The 20,264-nt window shown below is 56.5% G+C and overlaps 1 protein-coding gene and 1 long non-coding RNA gene across 30 annotated transcripts in view; one reads left to right on the top strand and one right to left on the bottom strand.

Annotated features, from left to right (window-relative positions):
* Window positions 1-4,655: 4,655 nt before the first annotated feature.
* LOC117309099 (uncharacterized) lies at window positions 4,656-13,227 on the bottom strand. 2 transcript variants are annotated; one of them, XR_004523365.2, is made up of 5 exons: window positions 11,638-13,227; window positions 9,841-10,005; window positions 9,266-9,443; window positions 7,289-7,508; window positions 4,658-6,396 (listed from the first exon to the last, which is right to left on the bottom strand). It is a non-coding gene; the product is annotated as an uncharacterized lncRNA (long non-coding RNA). The 2 variants fall into 2 exon arrangements; XR_004523364.2 differs by having other exon boundaries at window positions 4,656-6,396; window positions 7,289-9,443.
* Window positions 13,228-13,630: 403 nt separating this feature from the next.
* ACSF3 (acyl-CoA synthetase family member 3) overlaps window positions 13,631-20,264 on the top strand; it is a 65,030-nt gene continuing 58,396 nt past the window's right edge. For 5 of the 28 annotated variants that reach the window (XR_012327905.1, XR_012327906.1, XM_073795696.1 and 2 more), the window contains exons 1-2: window positions 13,990-18,490; window positions 18,594-19,904. Coding sequence is in view for 16 of the 28 variants with exons in the window: in XM_073795696.1 (XP_073651797.1) it covers window positions 19,594-19,904 (311 nt within the window). In the remaining 12 variants the exon portion in view is untranslated. Of the gene's footprint in view, window positions 13,962-13,983; window positions 18,491-18,593; window positions 19,905-20,264 lie in introns of those variants that run through there. The other 23 variants (XR_012327908.1, XR_012327909.1, XR_012327910.1 and 20 more) reach the window with 16 other exon arrangements.

Genomic DNA, 20,264 nt, shown 5'->3' with positions numbered 1-20,264 from the left:
GGTGTGGTGATGGTGGTGGTGATGGTGGGTGTGGTAGTGATGGTGGTGGTGATGGTGGGGGTGGTAGTGATGGTGGTGGTGGTGGTGGTGGCAATGATGGTAGTGGTGATGGTGATGGCGGTGGTGGTGGTGGTGGTGATGTTGGTAGTGGTGATGGTGGGGGTGGTGATGGTCATGGTGGAGGTGGTGGTGGGGGTGACGGTGGTGGGGGTGATGGTGACGGTGGTGGTGGTAGTAGTGGTGATGCTGGTGGTGGCGGTGGTGATGGTGGTAGTGGTGATGGTGGGGGGTGATTATGGTGGTGCTGGTGGTGGTGGGGGTGGTGATGGTGGTGATAGTGATGGTGGTGGCGGTGGTGGTGGTGATGCTGGTGGGGGTGGTGGTGGTGGTGGTGGTGATGATATCTAACACTGAGATAGCACGTACTGCACGCCAGGCACTGTTCTAGCAGTTTATACATACTAACTCTTTTAATTCTCACAATTGGCCAGTGATCATTTCCAGTTTACAGATGAGGATAGGCAGGCATGAAGAGGGGAGTAAGTAACTTCCTTAAAGCTCCACAGCCAGGCAGTGGCAGAGCAGGGATTCAGAGTGACAGAGTTGGTGGGAGTCTGTGCCCCTAGCTGCCCCGTGAAGCCATCCTGCCTCCCACAAAGGTACCTGGTGAGATGGGCACAGGGCTGAGCCCGGAGGAGAGAGTGAGACCCCCGTGGAGGGCCTGCGGTTGTGCAGGAGGCAAGGTTTGAGCTGTGTCTTGAAGGACGCGTATAGGGGCCAGGTGGGAGGGTCTGACTGGTACGGGGCGGGGCGGGGGATCTCTGACCGACTGTCACGGACAGAGTCCTGCTCCAGGGAGCTGCAGCGCCTCCTCCGCGACATGTCCCGCTGACCCATGAGGTTCCCTCCTGGGTTTGGGCCTTAGGGCCTCTCTGCCTCAACCCTCCCATCTACCAAGAGTCTTGTCTTCAGGACTGAGCAGGGCTACACCTGGTGCCGGATGCGCCAGATGCTCTAGGACTCGGGGCGGAAAGCTGGGCCTCCTGAGGGGACATGGCCGGCTGATGGGAGAGGGGCCCTCGGTCGGCAGCAGGGGCAGGGCCTGGAGCCCCTGCCTCGCCAAAGCCCTCGCTTGCCGCCTCCACCCCGCATCCCCACTGCTCCCCCGGCCGCGCCGCAGGACGTGGCCAGGAAAGTCCAGACTTGGGAAGGCCCAGACTCAGGCAGGCTGCTCACCAACCCTGCCGTGGCTCCTTTCCTGGATGTGCCCCTGCATGCGGCAGACACCACTGGCGATCCCTCTGTCCCTCACCAACGGGACCCAGACCTGACCCCTGGAGTGACCTGCCCTGGCTCAGGTGGCAGTGTGGCCGCCGGCCCACCTGGCTGCTGGCAGGACTGGGGGGCGGCAAGGCCTGGGGTGTCCACCGGGGGCTTCTGTCTCTCTGCTTCTGCAGGGAACAGTCCGGGGAGACCAGCTGCCCCGGCTGGAGGGCGGGACAGTCTCCCGGCTCTTGCCTCTTAGACCAGTGAGTCAGGCGTTCAGCTGCTTGCACCCGTGGTCACTCACGCCATCACTTTCTTGTCCTGAGGACCAGCTGGGACAGGCGTGGGGCACCTCCGCCATCTGCTCTGGGAGGCTGGGCCCTGCTGGCTTCTTCCCGGAGCTCTTCTCCAGTGTGTCTCTGCTTGAGAGACAGAAACGACGTTTGTCAGCCACGCCTGCCTCTTCAGATGTTCTCATTCGATCCTCCCACCGCTGTGAGGCTGGTGCCGTCACCGGACCCATTTCACAGCTGAGCAGACTGAGGCTCCGTAAGGCATCAGCGGTGAGTGATGGAGCCGGGACCCCAGCACTTGTGTTTCTCCTCTGCTGCCCCTCCCAGTTCCTGGGGCTGCTTTCCCGTCTCTGGACCCCAAGGGAGTCTGGGGCCCCGGCTGCGGCTGCTCCTGTCCAGCAGGGCTCCCTCCCTCCCTTCCCCCACCCACAGGGCCTGTCGCCCCATGCTTCCCTTACGAAGAGCGTCCACTGCCCGTCACTCACCACGTGTGGCCCCACCCCCGCTCCGCTTCCTCCACTGTAAGAGCTCCTTCCGGGGGCTTGAGAGATCTGCACTGGGCAGTTTCGTGGCATTGCTTGGCCCTTGCTGACCCCGAGACAGAGCTCAGTGAGTTACTGTTGTCACCACCGTTACTCTCACATCGTTGTCACCTTGCCTCGCCTTGCTTCTGCAGGCCCCCGAGGGCCCAGTCCATATGACGGCCTCCTGGGCCAAGAATCAGCCTGACTCTGTGGCCTCTCCCAAGCGCAGGTGCCCCGGGGGGCAGCTCCCGTCTGAGGGGACAGGTCAGGGTCCTGGAGAGGAACCTGGGCCCACCTCCTGCTCTGCACCGGGAGACACAGGCACCGAGGGGCCGGTAGGGCGGCGGGAAGGGGCATGAGGACAGGACGGCTGTGCTGCAGACTGGCTGGCACCGAGCCCACTCAGGAACGCCCGGGGTGGGGGGCCCAGGCGGCTCAGCTGTCATTCTGATTAAACCCAGACGGCCCTCCTACCGGTGCATATGTGCCCTGGGAGCATTTAAATGAAAAGCGCAAGGATCGGAGAAGAGTTCCTGGAAACCTGCTTCGTGGGGAGAGGGGGAAGGGGAGAGCAGGCTGTGGAGCGCCCCGCTGCTCGCCCATGGCCAGTGGCCCCCGTGCAGCGAGGGCCCTCCAGCCTCTGCCTGCTGGGAATGGGCCCAGGCCACCTTGCCCTGCCCCAGGCTGCCTGGGTGATGCCTGGGTGGAGGCCGACCCCTGTCTTCTGAGGACTCTGCCCTGGGTCTGGAAGTGGGGCGTTGAGCCCAAAGTGACCTGAATTCGAATATCATTCCGACAGAGAACAGCAGAGGAGCCCAGGAGCGGAGGCCGAGTCCAGGCCCCAGGATGGGGACGGGAGACCTGGCCCCAGCAGGAGCGGCCGAACGGCCGGATGGACTACGCGGCGAGCGCACCTGTTTTTCTCAGGGCCTGCGCTCCCTGAGGGGCGGGGCGGGGCCAGGCCTGGGGGCGGGGCCTGGGTGGGAGGGGCGGGGCCTGGGTGGGAGGGGCGGGGCCTGGGTGGGAGGGGCGGGGCCTGGGTGGGAGGGGCGGGGCCTGGGTGGGAGGGGCCGGGCCTGCCGCCGAGGCTGGGCTCAGCGGACCTCCTGCTCCAGGCCGATGCGGACGTGAGCCGAGCAGGACCCCCTCCAGGGCCAGCTGCTGGGTTCAGACTATGGCAGAGCTGGGCCCTGGACAGGACCAGAACCTTGCCAGGCCTCTGGTTTTCCCGACAGTAAGCTGCTCTGAGGAGCTGGGGCGAGCCTGGAGCCCAAGCGATACACCAGCCCCCCAGCCCCCTGGCTCTGCCCTGGGCAACCCAAGATCTTGCTGGACCTGGGGGCACCGTGGCCTCGTGGACGAATCCCTCGGCTGCCAGCCTCAGGCACGAACTCTCAGCTCGTGATTGACGGCGGGAGAAAGGCCCCCGCAGGCGTCCACCTGCGCTGTCTGGGTCACCTGCCTCACTTCCTCCCCGCTCCGTCCTCCATAGGCTCCCAGCACCACTCACCTGCCACCTCCGTCCCTGCAGGTTCCCGGGCTCCACACCCTGCTGGAGAAAGGGCTGGGCGCTGTGCACCCTGACGGCTCGCATACCCTCTCTGATCTGAGCTCAGGGTGATTTTTCCTACAAAATAGGGGAAATAGGACATCTCCTGTTAAAAGACAGGACCTAAGGTGATCCCACCTGTGGGCCTGGCTTGTGGCCTTGGTGCCCTGTCCGCAGGGGCCCAACGCAGCGGGAGGAAAGGCTCCAGGACAACTGAGGATGGAGCCGACTGGCTGGAAGCCTACCTCGCAGGCTCCCGGACACCCACGTTCCGGCTAGCAGAGTCCTTCGGCTTCCCAGGACTCCTGGCTCACGCCTTTCTGTGCTGAGGCCTTCGGGAGACGTCTGATGGATCACAGGTGAGAGAAGGCAGAGGGCAGGGGGCCAGCGAGGCTCTGCACAGCCTGCCCCTTGCACCTGGGCTTGGGATCAGGGCCTGCACTGAGCTGCTCAAGTCCAGCTGGCTCCTGAGGGGTCTTGGGCTCCTTGACAGCCTTAAAAATCATCAGGGGCCCCAAAAAGCTTTACTTTATGTAGCACTAGCTATCGATACATACATACCATATTAAAAATTAAAATGAAAAAGTTAAGTCTTTACTTATCAATTTACTAAAAATCACCATAAATAAATGTAATATAAATTACATTTTAATGAAAATAACTATATTTTCAAGAACACATATATACACTACCAAACGTAAGGTAGATAGCTAGTGGGAAGCAGCCGCATAGCACAGGGAGATCAGCTCAGTGCTTTGTGACCACCTAGAGGGGTGGGATAGGGAGGGTGGGAGGGAGGGAGACGCAAGAGGGAGGAGATATGGTGATAGGTGTATATGTATAACTGATTCACTTTGTTATAAAGCAGAAACTAACCAAAAAAAATCTAACTGTCATTTACTAGATGTGTAACTGTAGAAAAATTAGTCACTTTGCTTCATTAATAAAATATAGTAATAACTTAAAAAAAAACCCACTTAACATAGTATCTAGCCCTTAATAAACATCATCTTTACTATTATTAAAAAAACAATTCTAGACACTTTTACATTTATTTTAAATTATTGTTATATATTTTTATATTTGTATTTATTATTATGTATTTTTCACTATTGTACATTGTTGGCGTTATCTTACATTTCTGCACATTTCTGTAATGCCTGGCTTAACAGGAGACAGCTGGATTCTCACATCTGCTTCTGCATTCAGTCTCTGTGATACACTGTCCTGGTTGAAATATGTGGAGAAGATTCGGCCTCACACAGGTATGTGGTGTGGAGTATTTTATTAACAGAGAATGTGGGATGTTTTTTCCTTTGATGCTACACCAAAACTCAACAAGTAGTGTTTTCTTAAAGGTTAGCTGTAATGTGGAGTCTGACACCAAATCAGTGACCCTTTTCTACTCTGTTCCATGAAAATCTACTGGTGTGTTTTGCACTCTGAGTGGATCATTCCCCGAGGAATGATTTCATAACATCCCACGTGGGTCATTGGAAAATATTGGTTCATTGAGTTATGCATCCAAATATTGACACTTTTTTATGTAAAAGTTCACATTTATTAATATTATCCCTGCTCTCAGAAATGTCCTTAAGTGTTGGAAAGCTGTTAAGATTAAAGAAGTAGCACAATTTTTCCAAAATTAGAATTTTCTCTTGTGAGTTCAAATGTTCCCTTTTTTCTTCCTGGTAAATATCTCATTTTTTCCAGTAATAATTATTTTTCTTTAATTGGAGTAGAGTTGATTTACAATGTCGTGTTAGTGCCAGGTGTGCAGCACAGTGGCTCAGTTCCACACACACACATATATATATATATACACACACACCTCTATCTATCTCTGTATAGATATTTTTTCAAATTCTTTTCCATTATGTTACAAGATAGTGAACACAGTGCCCTGTGCTATACAGTAGGTACTCGTTGGTTATCTGTTTCATACATAGTATTGTGTGTGTGTTAAACCGAACCTCCTAATTTAGCCCTCCCCCCTTTTCCCTTTGGTAACCATGTTTGTTTTCTATGTTTATGAGTCTATTTCTGTTTTGTAAGTAAGTTCATTTGTGTCATTTTTTTATATTCTACATATAAGTGCTATCATATGATATTTGTTTTTCTCTTTCTGACTTAACTTCACTCAGTATGATAATCTGTAGGTCCATCCATGTTGCTGCACATAGTATTATTTCATCCTTTTTTATGGCTGAGTAGTGTTCCATCGTGTGTATAAATACCACATATTCTTTATCCATTCCTCTGTTAATGGACGCTTAGGTTGTGTCCATGTCTTGTCAACAGTGCTGCAGTGAACACTGGGGTGCGTGTATCTTTTTGAATTATGGTTTTCTCCAGATACATGCACAGGAGTGGGATTGCAGGACAAATTGCTACCATTTACACAAATACCGTCAGGTGTTTTTCTTGAACTGGCAGGTTTACTTCATTCATTTTCAAGGAACTGTCTGCAGATGCCCAAGTCTGGGTGACGACGGGCCATCTGTGTCATTCTTTCCCATTAAAAAGGTGTCCCGAGAGAAGCTTCCCTGAGACCACCCTGTGCTCGGTCAGGGTTCTCCAGAGAGACAGACCAGTAGGGTACATATAGATACATGTGAGAAGAGATTTGTTATGGGAAGTAGCAACGTGGTCACGGAGGCCGAGGAGTCCCACCATACGCCGTCTGCAAGGGTGATTCAGTCCAAAGCAGCATCTGAGAACCGGAAGCCCCAATGTCCAAGGGCAGCAGAAGATGGATGTCCAGCTGAAGAAGAGAGAGAATTTGACCTTCCTCCCCTTTTTGTCCATTTGGGCCCCCAGCATATTGGACGACGGCCGCCCACCTTGGTGACGGTGATCTTCACTCGACTCCAACGCTAATCTCTTCCAGAAACACCTTCACAGACACACCCGGAAATAATGTGCTACCAGCCACCTGGGCCTCCCTGAACCCAGTCAGGTTGACACATAAAATCAAACCCCAGAGCAAGACAAGTGGCTTATGTGTACTTCCCACTTTGCCACAGAAGACGTTAGAAAGATGATTACTCTGGGGTTGGGATTTAACACCACTGGTATTCGTTGCTGCCTCGTTGAGGACTGCCGCGGGGAAGCCGTGTTGCTCTGACCACGAGTCCGGGCTGAGGCCATAGTGCAAAGGTCACCTTGTGACAAAGGCAGATGGCAGCAGTGTCGTTATGCAGCGGGTCTGACCTCACAGACCCCGGAAGGGCTGGGGCCCTGGGGGGTAGACTGTGGGCTGGCGCAGGGGACCCAGTTCAAGCTCCCAGGGGGAACACTCACGCCCGCCCCCTTACCCCACTGCCTCCTCGTGTAATGCAGTGTCCACCTGCCCCAGCCAGGGGCCTCCCCACTTCCAAGCCCTGGCTTTCTGAGGACTCTCCCTTCCTCGCTCACTTGCTCTGGTCTCGGGTGCCGGTTTTGAACTCCAGCTGTGTGGCGAAGCCCCGGGAGTGTGGTGACCTAGCTCTCCCTCTTCACCTTTTCCTCCCTAACCAGTGCTCAACAAAGACTCTGATTAGCTGACTGCTTCGTCATGAGTCTGTCCCTCCTCCCACTCCCACCTTCCTCTGGCACCTGCAGTGTGAAAACCCAAACTCCACATGATCAGAGAGGAAGGAGAATCCTAGGCTCACCCAAGCAGAAGTCTGGAGGCAGGAGGGCTCCACATGTCAGCGCAGTGGCTCTGGATATCGCCCTGGACTCAGGCTCTGTCCGCCTGGCTTCCCACTGGCTCACTCTCAGGACGGCACTCCTCACGGTTACAAGATGGCAGTGGCAATTCCAGACATCACACACAGACACAGCGTCCACCAGGAAAAAAGAGGGGCTGCTTCTTCCAACGCATCTTGTTTCCTGCGTGAGGAGAACCTGCCCAGACTTGCCCTCACATCCTTGGGCCAGAATCTCTGGCAAGGGGATGAGACCCCTGTGGCTGGTTTAGGCCAATCGTGATCTGCCCTCTGGGGCTGGAGGTCTGGGACCCACCTCTCTTCCCCACATGGCTCGCGGGGAAGTTGGGAACATGAACAAACTCAGGGTTCAGAGGGAAGAAGGGAGGTCGAGTGGAAACGTTTGTCAGACAGCAGACAGAGCTGGATCCTGGGCTTGGGAGAAAACGGATCGGTTGCAGCAGCAGCCTGACAACCGTTCCTTCCAGCCCCAGGCACCCTCTTTAATATTTGCTCCTGCCGGAATCCAAGAGGGGAGGCTTTGGGCGTCGGGGAGAATTGAATTCATTCAGCACCTCTTCCGAAGGGCTCCTGTGTGCTGGGGGGCCGTGCCTGAGGTTCTCGCTCCTGTGGACAGGGGGCCTCAGGGCAAGTTGTCAGGTGGGGAGGCTCTTATCTGCCTTCGGGAGAAGCTGTCCCATTCATTCCACTTCCACTGACTCAGAACCGGTGGCTTCACTTCCCAGCATGTAAATTCCAGACCCCTTAATGCCAGCAGCCCAATCTGACCCCAGCCAGCCTTCACAGTCTCACCTCCTGTTGCCCGAGTTTACGCTGAGCGTGAACTGCCCACAGGGACCCTCCTGCCCTTCCCGCCATCTCCTCGGGTCCAGATCCTGCTTCTCCTTCAAGGACCAAGTCAAACATTACTTTTACACAAAGCCTTCCTTGAACCCACCTGTTTGAAGTGAGGTCTTCCTGAGCCCTTCGCATCTTGTGATATATTTATGTAAATATTTCATAATAATGATGACAGCTAGTTTTTCAGCATTTGCTGTATCCCAGGCCCAATGCCAAGAGCTTATTTAATTTTTATAACATCCATTGGAGGTAGGCATTCGTATTCTCGGGTGAGAACCTGACACTCGGAGAGATTAATCTGCCTGCTATCACACAACTGTAGCTAGCAGAAGCAGGGTATTGGCTCTCTGTTTCTATGTTCAAATCACTCCAAACTTAGCAGCTACAACAACACACTTATGGTGTCAGTTTCTGTGGGTCCCGAACCCAGAAGTGGCTCGGCCTGGCGGCCCTGGCTCGGACTCGAGTGAGGCTGCAGCTGGAGTGTCGGCAGGGCTCCCGTCTCACCTGAAGGCTCCACCCGCCTCCAAGGAGGCTCCTCCCCTGGCTGTGGGCAGGAGGCCTCAGCTCCTCCCGTGTGGCCTCTCCCCGGGGCTGCCTGAGTGCCCTCACAACGTGGCTCCCCCCGGGGTGAGCGATCAGAGAGGCAGGAGGAAGCTCAGTGCTGGTCACGACCTTGCCCAGAGTCACTCACATTCCTGCCCAGGTCAGCCTCTTCAGCTGGGATGGGACTGTACGTGGGCACGGACACAGGAGGCGGGCACAGTGGGGCTGGACCTCCGTCGTGGAGGCTGGTGGCCAAAGGCAGGGCGGAACCCAAGTGCTGCCTGACCCTAACCCCAGCTCTGACTGGCACGTCCTCCATAAGCGCTCCCGGGGCTGCCTCGGTGCCCTTGAGCCCCTTCTTCGTGTAGCAGCCGTCCCTGTGAGGCGGGAAGCTCCGTGCTCGCGAGGACGCTGCTGCCAGCGTATCTGTGTTTTGCTTTAATCAAGTGAAAAGGTGTGACCCAGACGCCCCCAGCAGCTTGGGCTCATTAAGCTAGAGGTGTGAACAGAATCAGTGGGGGGAAAGATTCCTACCTGGTCTCCTGCGGCTCCTGGGTGCTCCAGCTGGAAGGGTTTCCCCTGGGAAAGGCTGGGGGTTGGGAGTGGACAGGGGGCCTCAGGGCAAGTTGTCAGGTGGGGAGGCTCTTATCTGCCTTCGGGAGAAGCCGCCCATTCATTCCACTTCCACTGACCGAGCGCCTGCTCAGGGTCTCTGTTGAGGGGCGGGCGATAAAGATGCTGATGATGACAGTAGTGACCGCAGCTAATATTTATGAACAGCTTTAAGTGTCCCGGCTCTTTGACCTTCCCAGTGGGATTAAGCTGGGAACCGCGGTGGGAGCTGTCATTGCCCATTTCATAGACAGGAGCACGTGGACCCCAGCGTCCCACAGCCCTGCTGAGGCCATCCCCGCCCCCAGACCCCCTCCCGGGGACGGCTCTCCTCCCAGGGTCAGATCCAAGGGCAGCTGAGGTCCGGAACAGCAGGGCTCCCCCGGATGCCCCAGGAGCAGGGAGGCACTCGCCTCCTGTGGCCTCCCGGCTCTAGGGCCTGCCGTGCCAGGCGGCCCCAGCACTTTGCACGCAGGGCCGCTCCCTCCTGACCGTACCCGTGGCCATGGGAGACCAAAGCGGCGGTGATCCCAGGAGCCCGTCTCTTCAGAGGACAGGTGCCTCCCTCCTGGGTGCTGTCCCATCCTTCAGAGCTTGTCTGAGTGCACAGCGGGAAATCCTAGTGCACGTGCCTTTGTGTTCCAGTTTTCCAGTGGGAGGATCTAGGAAATTATTTATGCTGTTTTTATTCAACCGTAGACTGCTATGAGCAAGTCCAGTGTTTCTTTTCTTTTTTTTTTTTTTTTTTTGGCAGTACGCGGGCCTCTCACTGTTGTGGCCTCTCCCGTTGCAGAGCACAGCCTCCGGACGCACAGGCTCAGCGGCCATGGCTCACGGGCCCAGCCGCTCTGCGGCATGTGGGATCTTCCCGGACCGGGGCACGAACCCGCGTCCCCTGCATCGGCAGGCGGACTCTCAACCACTGCGTCACCAGGGAAGCCCTCTACTGTTTCTATACAGCTTCACTACTGTACTTCGTGGGGCCCTGTGATCTCGCTATTTCCTCTGTCCTAACTCAGCCCCCACCGAGCAGCACTTAGGTTGTTTCCTGGCTACAACAGCAACACTGCTGGGAACACCTCTGAGGATGTCGCCGTGGAGACCATTTATTCTTGTCGGAAGGAGCTATCTGGCTTTGTGTGGGGAAGAGTTTTGGTCTTAAGCACGAGGACACACATGTCTGCTTGTTCGCTCAAGAATCTCAGAGCCATGAAAAGGTGAGGGGCACGAGGCGGGGAGCAGGGAGCAGAGCTCCGGGTTCAAACCCTGCTCTGTCACTTTGTCAGAGCGACAGGCACTCGGAGCCTCAGTCTCCTCACTTCCTGTGGTCAGAGCCAGCCTCGGACACCGGCTCCGCGCAGCCCTCTGAGGGCCCCCATCACCTGGCCTGGCTTGATCTTCCTCCAGACCACTTGTCTGTCTCGGCTTGGACAGCTTGAACGACACGTGCCTCTTTCTCACACGTCTGGGGGCTGGATGTGTCTGATGAGAGCCCACTGCCTGGCCTTTAGACAGCCGTCCTCTCACTGTGTCCTCACTGGCCGGAGAGCAGAGAGGGGAGCAGGCTCTCTCGTGACTCTCGTAAGGGCACTAATCCCATCCTGGGGGCTCCACCCTCATCACCTCATATAACCCTGATTGTCTCACTAGACCCCACTTCTTAACACCATCACATTAGGGGCAGGGTTTCAACATGTGAATTTGGTGGGGGCGGGGGGGGCGGGACAAAAACTTCAGTCTATAATGTCATCAATGGCATATGACTTGTCTAACTATTCCCTTTCCTTCTCCCCCACGAGCACATAAGTGACCGGAGGGCAGGGGCTGTGTTTATATCTCCGGTGCCTGGAACACACCTGGGGACACATCGGCACCTGCACAAACACCCAGCTGCCTGTCGTGAGCTGCGGGAGGCCGTGGGGTCCTGGGTTATTCAGCAGAGGTGGTGGCGCCATGGTAAGGATTTGCCACAGCTGCTGATCAGGCTCCTGTTCCCATGGTGTGCCTGGTGGAAAGCAAACCCCTGGGAATCCTTGGACTGTTTGGGACCAGAGGCGAGAGAGCAGCCAAGGAGACTCAGTGATGGGCAGGGGCCGCCTGCAGGTGGAGAGGAGCCACATCCACGTGGACATCCTTGAGGTGTTTCCTGTCTCCTCCCCCTTTAAAACTTACTTTATAGTCTAGTTTAACTTTTATCTTTATCACAGGTACACAGTTATCCAGCCACACAGTTTAAGGAACCCCCCTTCCCTTCCCAATCACCAGAGACGGCTTTCAATTCCTTTGATATTTACCTCCACGTGTCCACCCCGGCGCTCTTTGCTCCTGTGATGGACACCCAGCCTCAGCGTCTCTCTCCACGCCACACCCTTCCTGTGCCCCCATCTCTGCCCAAGAGAGGGAGAAAGGGGGAGAGATGGAGAGAGAGAGAGAGGGAGGGAGGGGTGGGGAGAGGGGGAGAGAGAAGGAGAGAGGGGGAGAGGGAGAGAGAGGCAGGGAGGGAGAGAGAAGGAGGGAGGGAGAGAGAAGGAGAGAGGGAGAGGGAGGGAGGGGGAGAGGGAGAGCAGGGGAGAGGGAGAGAAGGGGAGAGGGAGGGAGAGAGGAGAGGGGGGGAGAGAGAAGGATGGGGAGAGAGGGAGGTAGAGGGGGACGGGGGAGGGGGAGAGGGAGACTGCCTAAATTCATTAGACCAACGTCAATGTCTGCATTATAAGTGTTTACATTATTGCAATTCTGTAAATGCTTGTCTGAGCCGAGCGTCCTAGAGCCACGCGATACTTTGCCTTTGCTGCTGTTCTCCCAGTATTTAACTATCGCCTATTTTTCTCTCTTTTTAAAAATATTTATGTATTTATTTAGGCTGCGCAGGGTCTTAGTTGCAGCACATGGGATCTTTAGTCACGGCATACAAACCCTTAGTTGCGGCATGTGGGATCTAGTTCCCCAACCAAGGATGGAACCTGGGCCCCCTGCGTTAGGAACGCGGAGTCTTACCCACTGGACCACCAGGGAAGTCCCTCACCTATTTTCCTCTTGATCAGTTTTCTAGGTATTTATCCTTCTTCTAGCCCCAAACTCTCCCTCAGTGGTTCAAATCTCCTCTCAATAGAGCAAACACAACAGTTATTCCCCCAGTTCCATCTTCCTCAGGATGACTGCTCCCGTCTGCCAGGTGGGGGACCCCAGAGTCCAGGATGCTAGGATGTGACAAGAGTGGTCGCTGGGCCACCCAGCTGCTGTGGTGGGGACAGACTGACGGGGCAGGGAGGTTTAAGCAGGGAAGCCAGGAGGAGGCTATTTTAGTAATCAGGGTGTGACACCATGGTTTCCCAGCACCCTCCCCACCGCCCCCTGGTTGCAGGGGTGATGGTGGGAAGTGGCTGGTTTCTGAAAGATGCTGAAGGAGAAACCAGCAGGACTGGATGTGAGGTAAGGCAGGAAGCAAGGAGGGGAGTCTGCACGACTGAGCCCAGGAATGATGGATGGGATGGGAACGCTGACGGACAACCTCGGGGGTGAGTCGGAGTCCATCTGGGCTGCTGTAACAGATGCCACAGACTGGGGGGCTTGAGTTCTCACAGTTCTGGAGGCTGGAAATCCAAGATCAAGAGAGTCTGTGTCTGGTGAGGGCCCCCGTTCTGGTTCATGGGCCGCGTCTTCTCGCTGTGTCCTCACCTGGAGAAGGGGAGGTGGGGAGCCTTGTGGGGTCTCTCTTCTAAGAACACTAATCCCATTCATGGAATCTCTGCCCTCATGACCTCATGAGGTTAGAAGGCCCCCCTTCTAACACCATCACATTGGCGGAGTCAGGGCTTCAACAACGGATTTTTGGAGGACACAGATATTCAGACCATAGCAGAGAAGAGCCCACGTTCAGGTGGATGTCTGGTCAGGCGGGCGCTTAGGAGCGTCCCCACACCCACGCTCGGGAACAACCCCGCTGTTTGCCAAGTGCTGTGGGCCCCTGCCAGTCACTGCAACAGGGAAGTTCTGATTTTCTTGAATTTCTTCGATGATTTCCCCCCCTCTGTCTCGTCTGCGGTCCCTTCCTGAAACTATTATACTTTTCTTACTGGACCGAACGGCGGGCCCAGGGATCTTCTCATCTTTTTTCCATCTCAGCCGTTCTGCTGCTCCTCGGAGATTTCCGGCCCCTCTTCCCTCGGGCTCCGCGTCCTCAGCCCCCCCGGAGGTTCACGGCCGACACCGAGGGCGGTGGGGCGGCGGCCCAGCCCGGGTTCGGCCCGGCTCGCGGCGCCCCGGGAGGCGGGCGGGAAACGCGCTGGCCCGAACCGTGTGTCCGTGGTTGATTTGTTACTTCAGAGAAATCTCACGTTTCGGCCGAGCGGACTTGTGCCCGGCTCCGCCCAACAGGGAGTTAGAACACCTGAGGCGCCCGGTTCCCAACCCGCTTCGGGATGGGAGCGGTGAACACGCAGCCGCCCGGGCCCCGGGGCCGCGACGACCGGTCGCGGGGAACGTTCGCGCCCGGAACCCGCGGCGCGGTGCCGCGCCGGGGGACGTGCTTGGGCGCCGGACGCGGGGTGCGCGCGCAGCTGCGGTTCCGGTTCCGGTTCCGACCCGGCAAGGAGGAGGAGCGCGAGTCCGGCCTGCGGAGGTAGAGGCCGCCCCGTCACCCCTCACCCCCGCTCCTCCACCCCGCGTCCCGCCCCGCCCCCTCCCTCGCAGGGGCTGCGTCAAGTGGGGACCCTGCCTTACCTGCGCGGCGCTGGCGGCGACGTCCAGGCCCCCGGGGGTGTAGGAGTGAGTCAGGTCCACGTTCAGCCATAGTTGGAGGGAAGTTGATCTGCCTTGTCGGAAACAAATCCATTTTCGGCCTCATTGGGCCGCAGGAATCCTCCTTGAAGCACCACGCCCCTCCCCCCGCACTTTCTTTGTTTGCTTTGTGCACTAAAGAGGAGGTGATACTCAGCGGGGCTTTGAAGGATGATTAGGAGTTTGCCAAAAGGGGGAAGGATGACAATTGGAGGTGGGAACAGGAATCCCGTGTTTGGGGAGTTGGTAGGCTTCCATCCCGAGGAGGGGCATGTTTGGAGACCTAGGCAAGGACAGGTGGGGGTAGGGGGCACCGGTGCTGGGCCCAGGAGCACAGACATCCCCAAGCAGGCTTCAGGGGGCCCCCGGAGGTTCTGATGTGAGACGTGAAAGCCCAGCGAGTCTAGCGAGCTTTCCTCAGTCCCTATTGTGCCCCCCACCCCATGTCCCAGAGCCACTCTTCAAGGCAGACGGCATCTGTGGATTAAGCCACGGCCCAAGATTGTAAGCTTCATCCCTCCAGATGGCATCTTTAAAATAGTATTTTACGTCCTAATATGGAGATGGGTTTAAGCGTTTGCTTTTCCCTTTTGGTGTTTTTGATTTGAATGCAGTGTGAGTGTTACTTAAAAATGTAACTTTGAAAGCGGCTCCCCAGACCACAGGCAGCGTGCTGAGACAAGTGTCCGGCGCAGAGGGAGCGTGCGGGCCCCTCCCCAGCCGCGCACCTTCCCCGAGTCCGCAGACAGCGGGCGGGCTTGGCGGCAGGTGGTGGTGAGCCGTCAGGTGCCATTTGATTCATTTCGAAACCAGCCGCCTTCATTTGAATGCAAGTATCGTTCTTATCGCGTAATTTTTGTCACATGGCTCCGTGGTGAGCATGGGGCTGAGCATGGCTGGGCCGTGTGCTTCCCACTGTGTGTGCTGGGCGGTTCTCACAGGAGCCGAAGGCTTAGACGGCTGAGGAAAACTCGGAAAAACCAGTGAACGTTCCAGGCTGGGCCTGTTTTGACTCTAGAATCTGTGCTGTCAACCAGCAGCCCGGTTAGGACGTGACAGATGTCATCTTCCTGGTGTTGGGTGTGTGTCCTGAGAGGGCCGTGGTTACCCTAAGTAACCTAAGTGGTCTGGCCTGGGAACCTGACGGTCAGAGCACTGAGTGGCTTCTGCTGGGTCTCTGCCTGGGCTCCGGCCTCCCGGAGGGAGCTGAGCGTGGCGTGGCGTGCCCGGGAGAAGGCGTCCGGTTCTCCAGAATTCAGGTTTCCGTGTTCTTGGCCGGGATTTTTTCACATTGCTGCACGGTGGTGCTGACCTCATGACGTTGGTTAATCGAGATAGGGAGAAATCCGTGGCCGAACTGCATTTACTGGGCGGCAACATCACTCCAGGCTGTGCCACCGGCAGTGATGGGGGGCCCCGTGGCCAAGGGGGCTGGTGGTTGGAAGGCGTGGCCTCTTTTCCTGAGGTAGCTGTTGGTCTTTCTGCACCTGGACCTGCTCAGGACACAGTCATCTGGCCTGACCTCGTTCTTTCTGCTTGTTCAAGGCAGGGCCTTGCTCCCCTTGACCTTGGAGATTTTAGCTCTGCATTGAACGGCTCGATGATGGGTGGTTTCGGGAGCACCTAAAAGCTGTTTTGAAGGGGTGGCCCCATGTTCCCACGTGTTCAGTGGGAGAGAAAATTAGTGCAGCTTCTCTGGAGGCCGCTCTGGCAGCGTTTACCCAGTTAAAAGTCATTTGGGTTGTACGCTCCGTGGTGAGCAGGCAGGGCCCCTTCTCAGCGTCTGTTCCACAGACACCCCCGTGTGAGCACAGCTCCGTGTCCCTGAGCCTCCCTCCCTGCAGGTCACCTGGCAGGCTCCCCGTCCCCCGAGCTCGAGCCACCTGCCCCACCCTGCCTCGGGACACCCGTCCCCACGCGGAGCCAGGCGGTCTTGCCACCTCCCAGCACTGGGACACTGGGGCCAGGTCACTGCTGCCGGACGCCAGCCCTGCGGTGCTCTGAGGGCCAGCGCAGCGGGCGTTCCAGCTGCTTCATCATTGTCCCCATGAGCCTTCCGTGAACCACTAGGTTTAATTGCGAGAAGAAGGCTATCTCATTTTTATTTGCCTCTGTCGTTTTGAGACACTAAAGAGCTACAGAAAATTACAGACACCCTGTAGGTCCACCATCCAGAACAAATAATTTTAATATTTTCCTCTTTTTTTCTATTTTTTTTCCTTTTCCTTTTTTGTACCAAAGAAAATGTTAATGCTGAGGTTGAAATACCTCCATTTGAAAACATAAATGTCATTTATTAGACTTTTAAAATCTGATTACAAAAGTCGTACGTGCTCATTGCAGAAAATCTGGAGCAAATTGAGCAGCGCTAAGAAGAACACGAAAGCCACCTGTGGCCCTGCTGCCTCGTGTCCACCTGGAGGCTCACCTTCCTGTCTCTGGAGGGACGTCCCTCCCCTGAGCAGCGCTGCGGGGGCGGGTGCAGTCGGGCCGTGGCCCAGCCCCACACGCGTGTGTGTGCCCTGGCCTCCTCAGACCTTCCGGACCACCTGGCTTAGCCCCAGTTTTTCAATAGCAGAAATAACCCTGCAGTGAACACCCCACAGTGAACCTTTGTGTACACGGCTGATTATTTCCTTAGGATACATTTAAAAAACAAAACCGTGGGAACAGAGGGCTTGCATTTCCTGTTTTCATGTCGCATCTAGAAGGGGCTGCTGAGTGCCCTCTTTGGACGGCTGAGCCGTCACTAGGCTGGGGGTGCCGCCCAGTTAATGTGTGGTGTGTCTTGGGGCAGCTCCCGGCACGGACTTGGCCTTCCCTGCCCAGGGCCTTCCTCACCACCTGTGGTGTCTCAGAGTGGGCTGGTGTGCTGCAGCCAGCCGGGCCTGGGTCTCGATGCTGTTTCTCCAGTTGCTCTGTGGCCTTGGGCAGGTGGCTTCACCTCTCTGTTTTTCTTGGAGGTGCTGCTCTGACTGTCTGCCCCCGGTATCTGTCCCCAGCCCACTGTGGATTCGCTGCTGTGGAGTCAGAAGTCAGCTAGCCCTCCCACCCCTGGCCAGGGAGGGAGGGGAAGTGGCGGTCAGCCTGTCTTCCAGTTTTCATTTCAAGTTCTCAGACCCCAGCTTCTCTCTGACTGGCCCCCCTCAGTGTGGTCCAGTCCCTGGGGCCCCAGGGGGAGCAGGCAGAAAGCTTGCCCTTCCTAGGCCCCTCATGGGGTGTCTGGGCAGAGGAAGGCTGAGCCGGTGGGTCTCGCTGGCAGCAGCTGTGACATTGCCTGTGAAGCCCTGTGAGGCCTGCCAGGCAGAGGGGTGGGAGCAGCAGCCACTCCTGGCTGTCCATCTGTCTGTCCTCCACGGCACCCAGTGCCTGAGTGCTGTGCTCCTCAACACCCCAGAAAATGCTGTCACTTCAGCGGGCACCCCCGAACATCTGTCTTGCGTGGTCACCAACAAGACTCAGGCCTCGGGCCGTAACCCAGAAACGTTGTGCGGTAGGTTTTCTGTTTATAGATTCTCTTTGTTTTAGTTTCTCCTGCCTGTAAAGCAAATAGAGAAGAATTTGCTAGAAGTGAGAAGAGGAAGCGCTTAAAGCCCCTGGTTTGCTTCTCACTAGCTCATTTTCTTTTCTTTTCTTTTCTTTTTTTTTTTTTTTTTTTGCGGTATGCGGGCCTCTCACTGTTGTGGCCTCTCCCGTTGCGGAGCACAGGCTCCGGACGCACAGGCTCAGCGACCATGGCTCACGGGCCCAGCCGCTCCGCAGCATGTGGGATCCTCCCGGACCGGGGCACGAACCCGCGTCCCCTGCATCCGCAGGCGGGCTCTCAACCACTGCTCCACCAGGGAAGCCCACACTAGCTCATTTTCTTTCTGAAACTGGCACATCTCATATGTTTATCACATTTCTTATTTTCTCTGGTCAAGCCCAGTTGTTTTCTTACAATTTGTCAGGTTTCTTTATAGTAACAGAAATCCAGAGGTGTGAAACCAACTGCGAGCCCGCCTCTGAACCTTGCGTAGAGGACAGAGCCCAGGACGTCACAAGACACTCTGGCCTCCTTCATCTGGAAGGGGTGTGGGCCACGTGTACTGGAGAGCCCACCGGTGGGGGAGGCCTGGAGCTTTTGGGAGTGTTTCCATAGGACCTCGGAGCAGCCGCTGGGGAGGAGATGGGGCCGCCGAGGCCCCTGCAGGCAGGAGGGTCAGGCAGGCGGGCATCTCCCTGGTGCCAGGTTTCCGCCTGCTGGGCCGGGAGGCTGGGAGACCTTGTGTCAGAGCCCTTGCCACCCGGGGCAGCCAGCACGCGGAGGATCTCAGGACAGAGGAGAGCTCAGTCCCGACCTTTACTGCTGTGGGCTGTTTGTTTTGTTAGGTAATTATAAAGTGTTGTGTGTAGTCTGTTTTTTAAATTAACAACAGAGAACAAAACTGTTTGGTACATGTAACAAACATAGCACATTTGTTTTCCCCTGTAGCAAGTTAATGAAGGAGACGGAAGAGTGAGGCTTGTCGGGGAGAGGATGTGCTGAGCCCGGGAGAAGCAGCCTCCTGGCAGCAGGTGTGGGGCTGCCCGCCCACCGGTCCCCACCTTCCCTGCTTTGCTGGGCCCGTTGGAACGGGAACGAGAGTTACGTTACAAGTTTTATTTTATGATGTTGTTGGACAGTGCCTTGGAGGCGTCCTCATCAGCCTCTGACACTCAGAAGTGCTCTCTAGGGTCCCTGTGAAGTCTGCCCACCCCCCCGGCCCCCGCCCCAGTAACAGGGAGAGACACGCCCCCCCCCCCCCCCCCCCCCCCGCCATGGCATAGCCAGCATCAGGCCATTTCCTTGTGCTGTCGTGGGCCAGGGTGGCTGTGGGCGTCTGGCGTGGTGACTCTGGTGGGGAACGATGGCTGGGGGTGGGAAGGCTCCGGCTGGGCTCCTGGCTGTGATTTAGGAGGGGGGACTTTGAATTTTCTCGTGGGTGAGATAGGGTTAACAGTGCTTGCCTTGCTGATTGAACAGGGTGGTCGAAGGTGAAAACACACGTAATATATTAAGTGTGTTACCAAATAATACTCATTAAAAATCCTTCAGCAACAACCGGGGGAGCTCCCTGTCAGGGACGCTGCTCTGGCTGAGAGCGCCCAGGCGGAGCAGAGGTGGCAGAGGCTACAGTGGGGAGGGCACGGCAGTGGGGACGCCGAGCCGGGGCAGATGGTGGCCCGTGGACCTTGCTGGCCGCCCTGGCGCTGGGAGGGAACCGTCTTCCGTGGTCCCGGGGGTCAGGAGGGCTCCTGACCTCTCAAGTGGGGGGGTGGCAGCGTGGAGGGGGTGCGCCCGGCCACCCTTTCCCAGGCCTCCTCTAGAGCACACTGGAGAATTCCAGGTGCGGGTCGTGGCTCACAGCCTTCCTGGGGAGCCCTCCTCCTGGCGGACGGACTGTTTTGGTCATTGTTTAGTAGTTAGGCTGTGGGGAAGAGAGGGAAGAGTTATGTTTTGGCTTAAAAAACAGAGTGACGCTTTGCAGACATGTGAACCTGCCCTGTTTGCGTCTCTGCTCTATTTTAGACAGGTTCCTAGGAGTCCAAGGCTCGGCACGTGTTCCAGAGCAGAAGCGAGCCCAGTGTCTGTGCTCCGCTCGCCGGAATCTCCAGGCTCCGCTGCTGGCGGGGAGGGAACACAGACAGCCCTTGAACCGGGCGGGGGTCGGGTGGGCGTTAGGGGCGACCCCACAGCCGAAAATCCGAGTAACTTCACAGCCGGCCCTTCCTGCACACCCCCGCCCTCCGTATTCACACTCGTGTAAGTGCCGCAGTGCAGATTAGTGAAAACAGGCCACGTGTACGTGGACCCGCGTCGTGCACACCGTGCTGTCCAAGGGCCCTTGGCACTTATTCTCCCGGCTCGTACTTCTCCGGGTTCAGGTGTTTGAAAACCGTTATTCAGAATTTACCTGAAGTGCATCGAGTTCTGTTTGTTTCTCCTTGGCTTCACCTAGTTTAGTTCATTGTTTTAGAATCTTGCATGTTTTTAAAACCTTTAAAGCAATGAGATTGAATAAAAAGCTGAAACTTTGGTCAGTTAAGTTCCAAAGGTGTGTGTTGTGAGATCGTTAGCATTTCCGGTCTCGGGATGTCCGCCCGTGATTGGCAGCGACGCCCC

Source organism: Tursiops truncatus, chromosome 19, assembly GCF_011762595.2.
Source record: "Tursiops truncatus isolate mTurTru1 chromosome 19, mTurTru1.mat.Y, whole genome shotgun sequence".
In the NCBI taxonomy this organism is placed as follows: Eukaryota; Metazoa; Chordata; class Mammalia; order Artiodactyla; family Delphinidae; genus Tursiops; species Tursiops truncatus.
The sequence above is the reverse complement of the archived record's forward strand: the minus strand, read 5'-3'. Positions and strand labels throughout refer to the sequence as shown.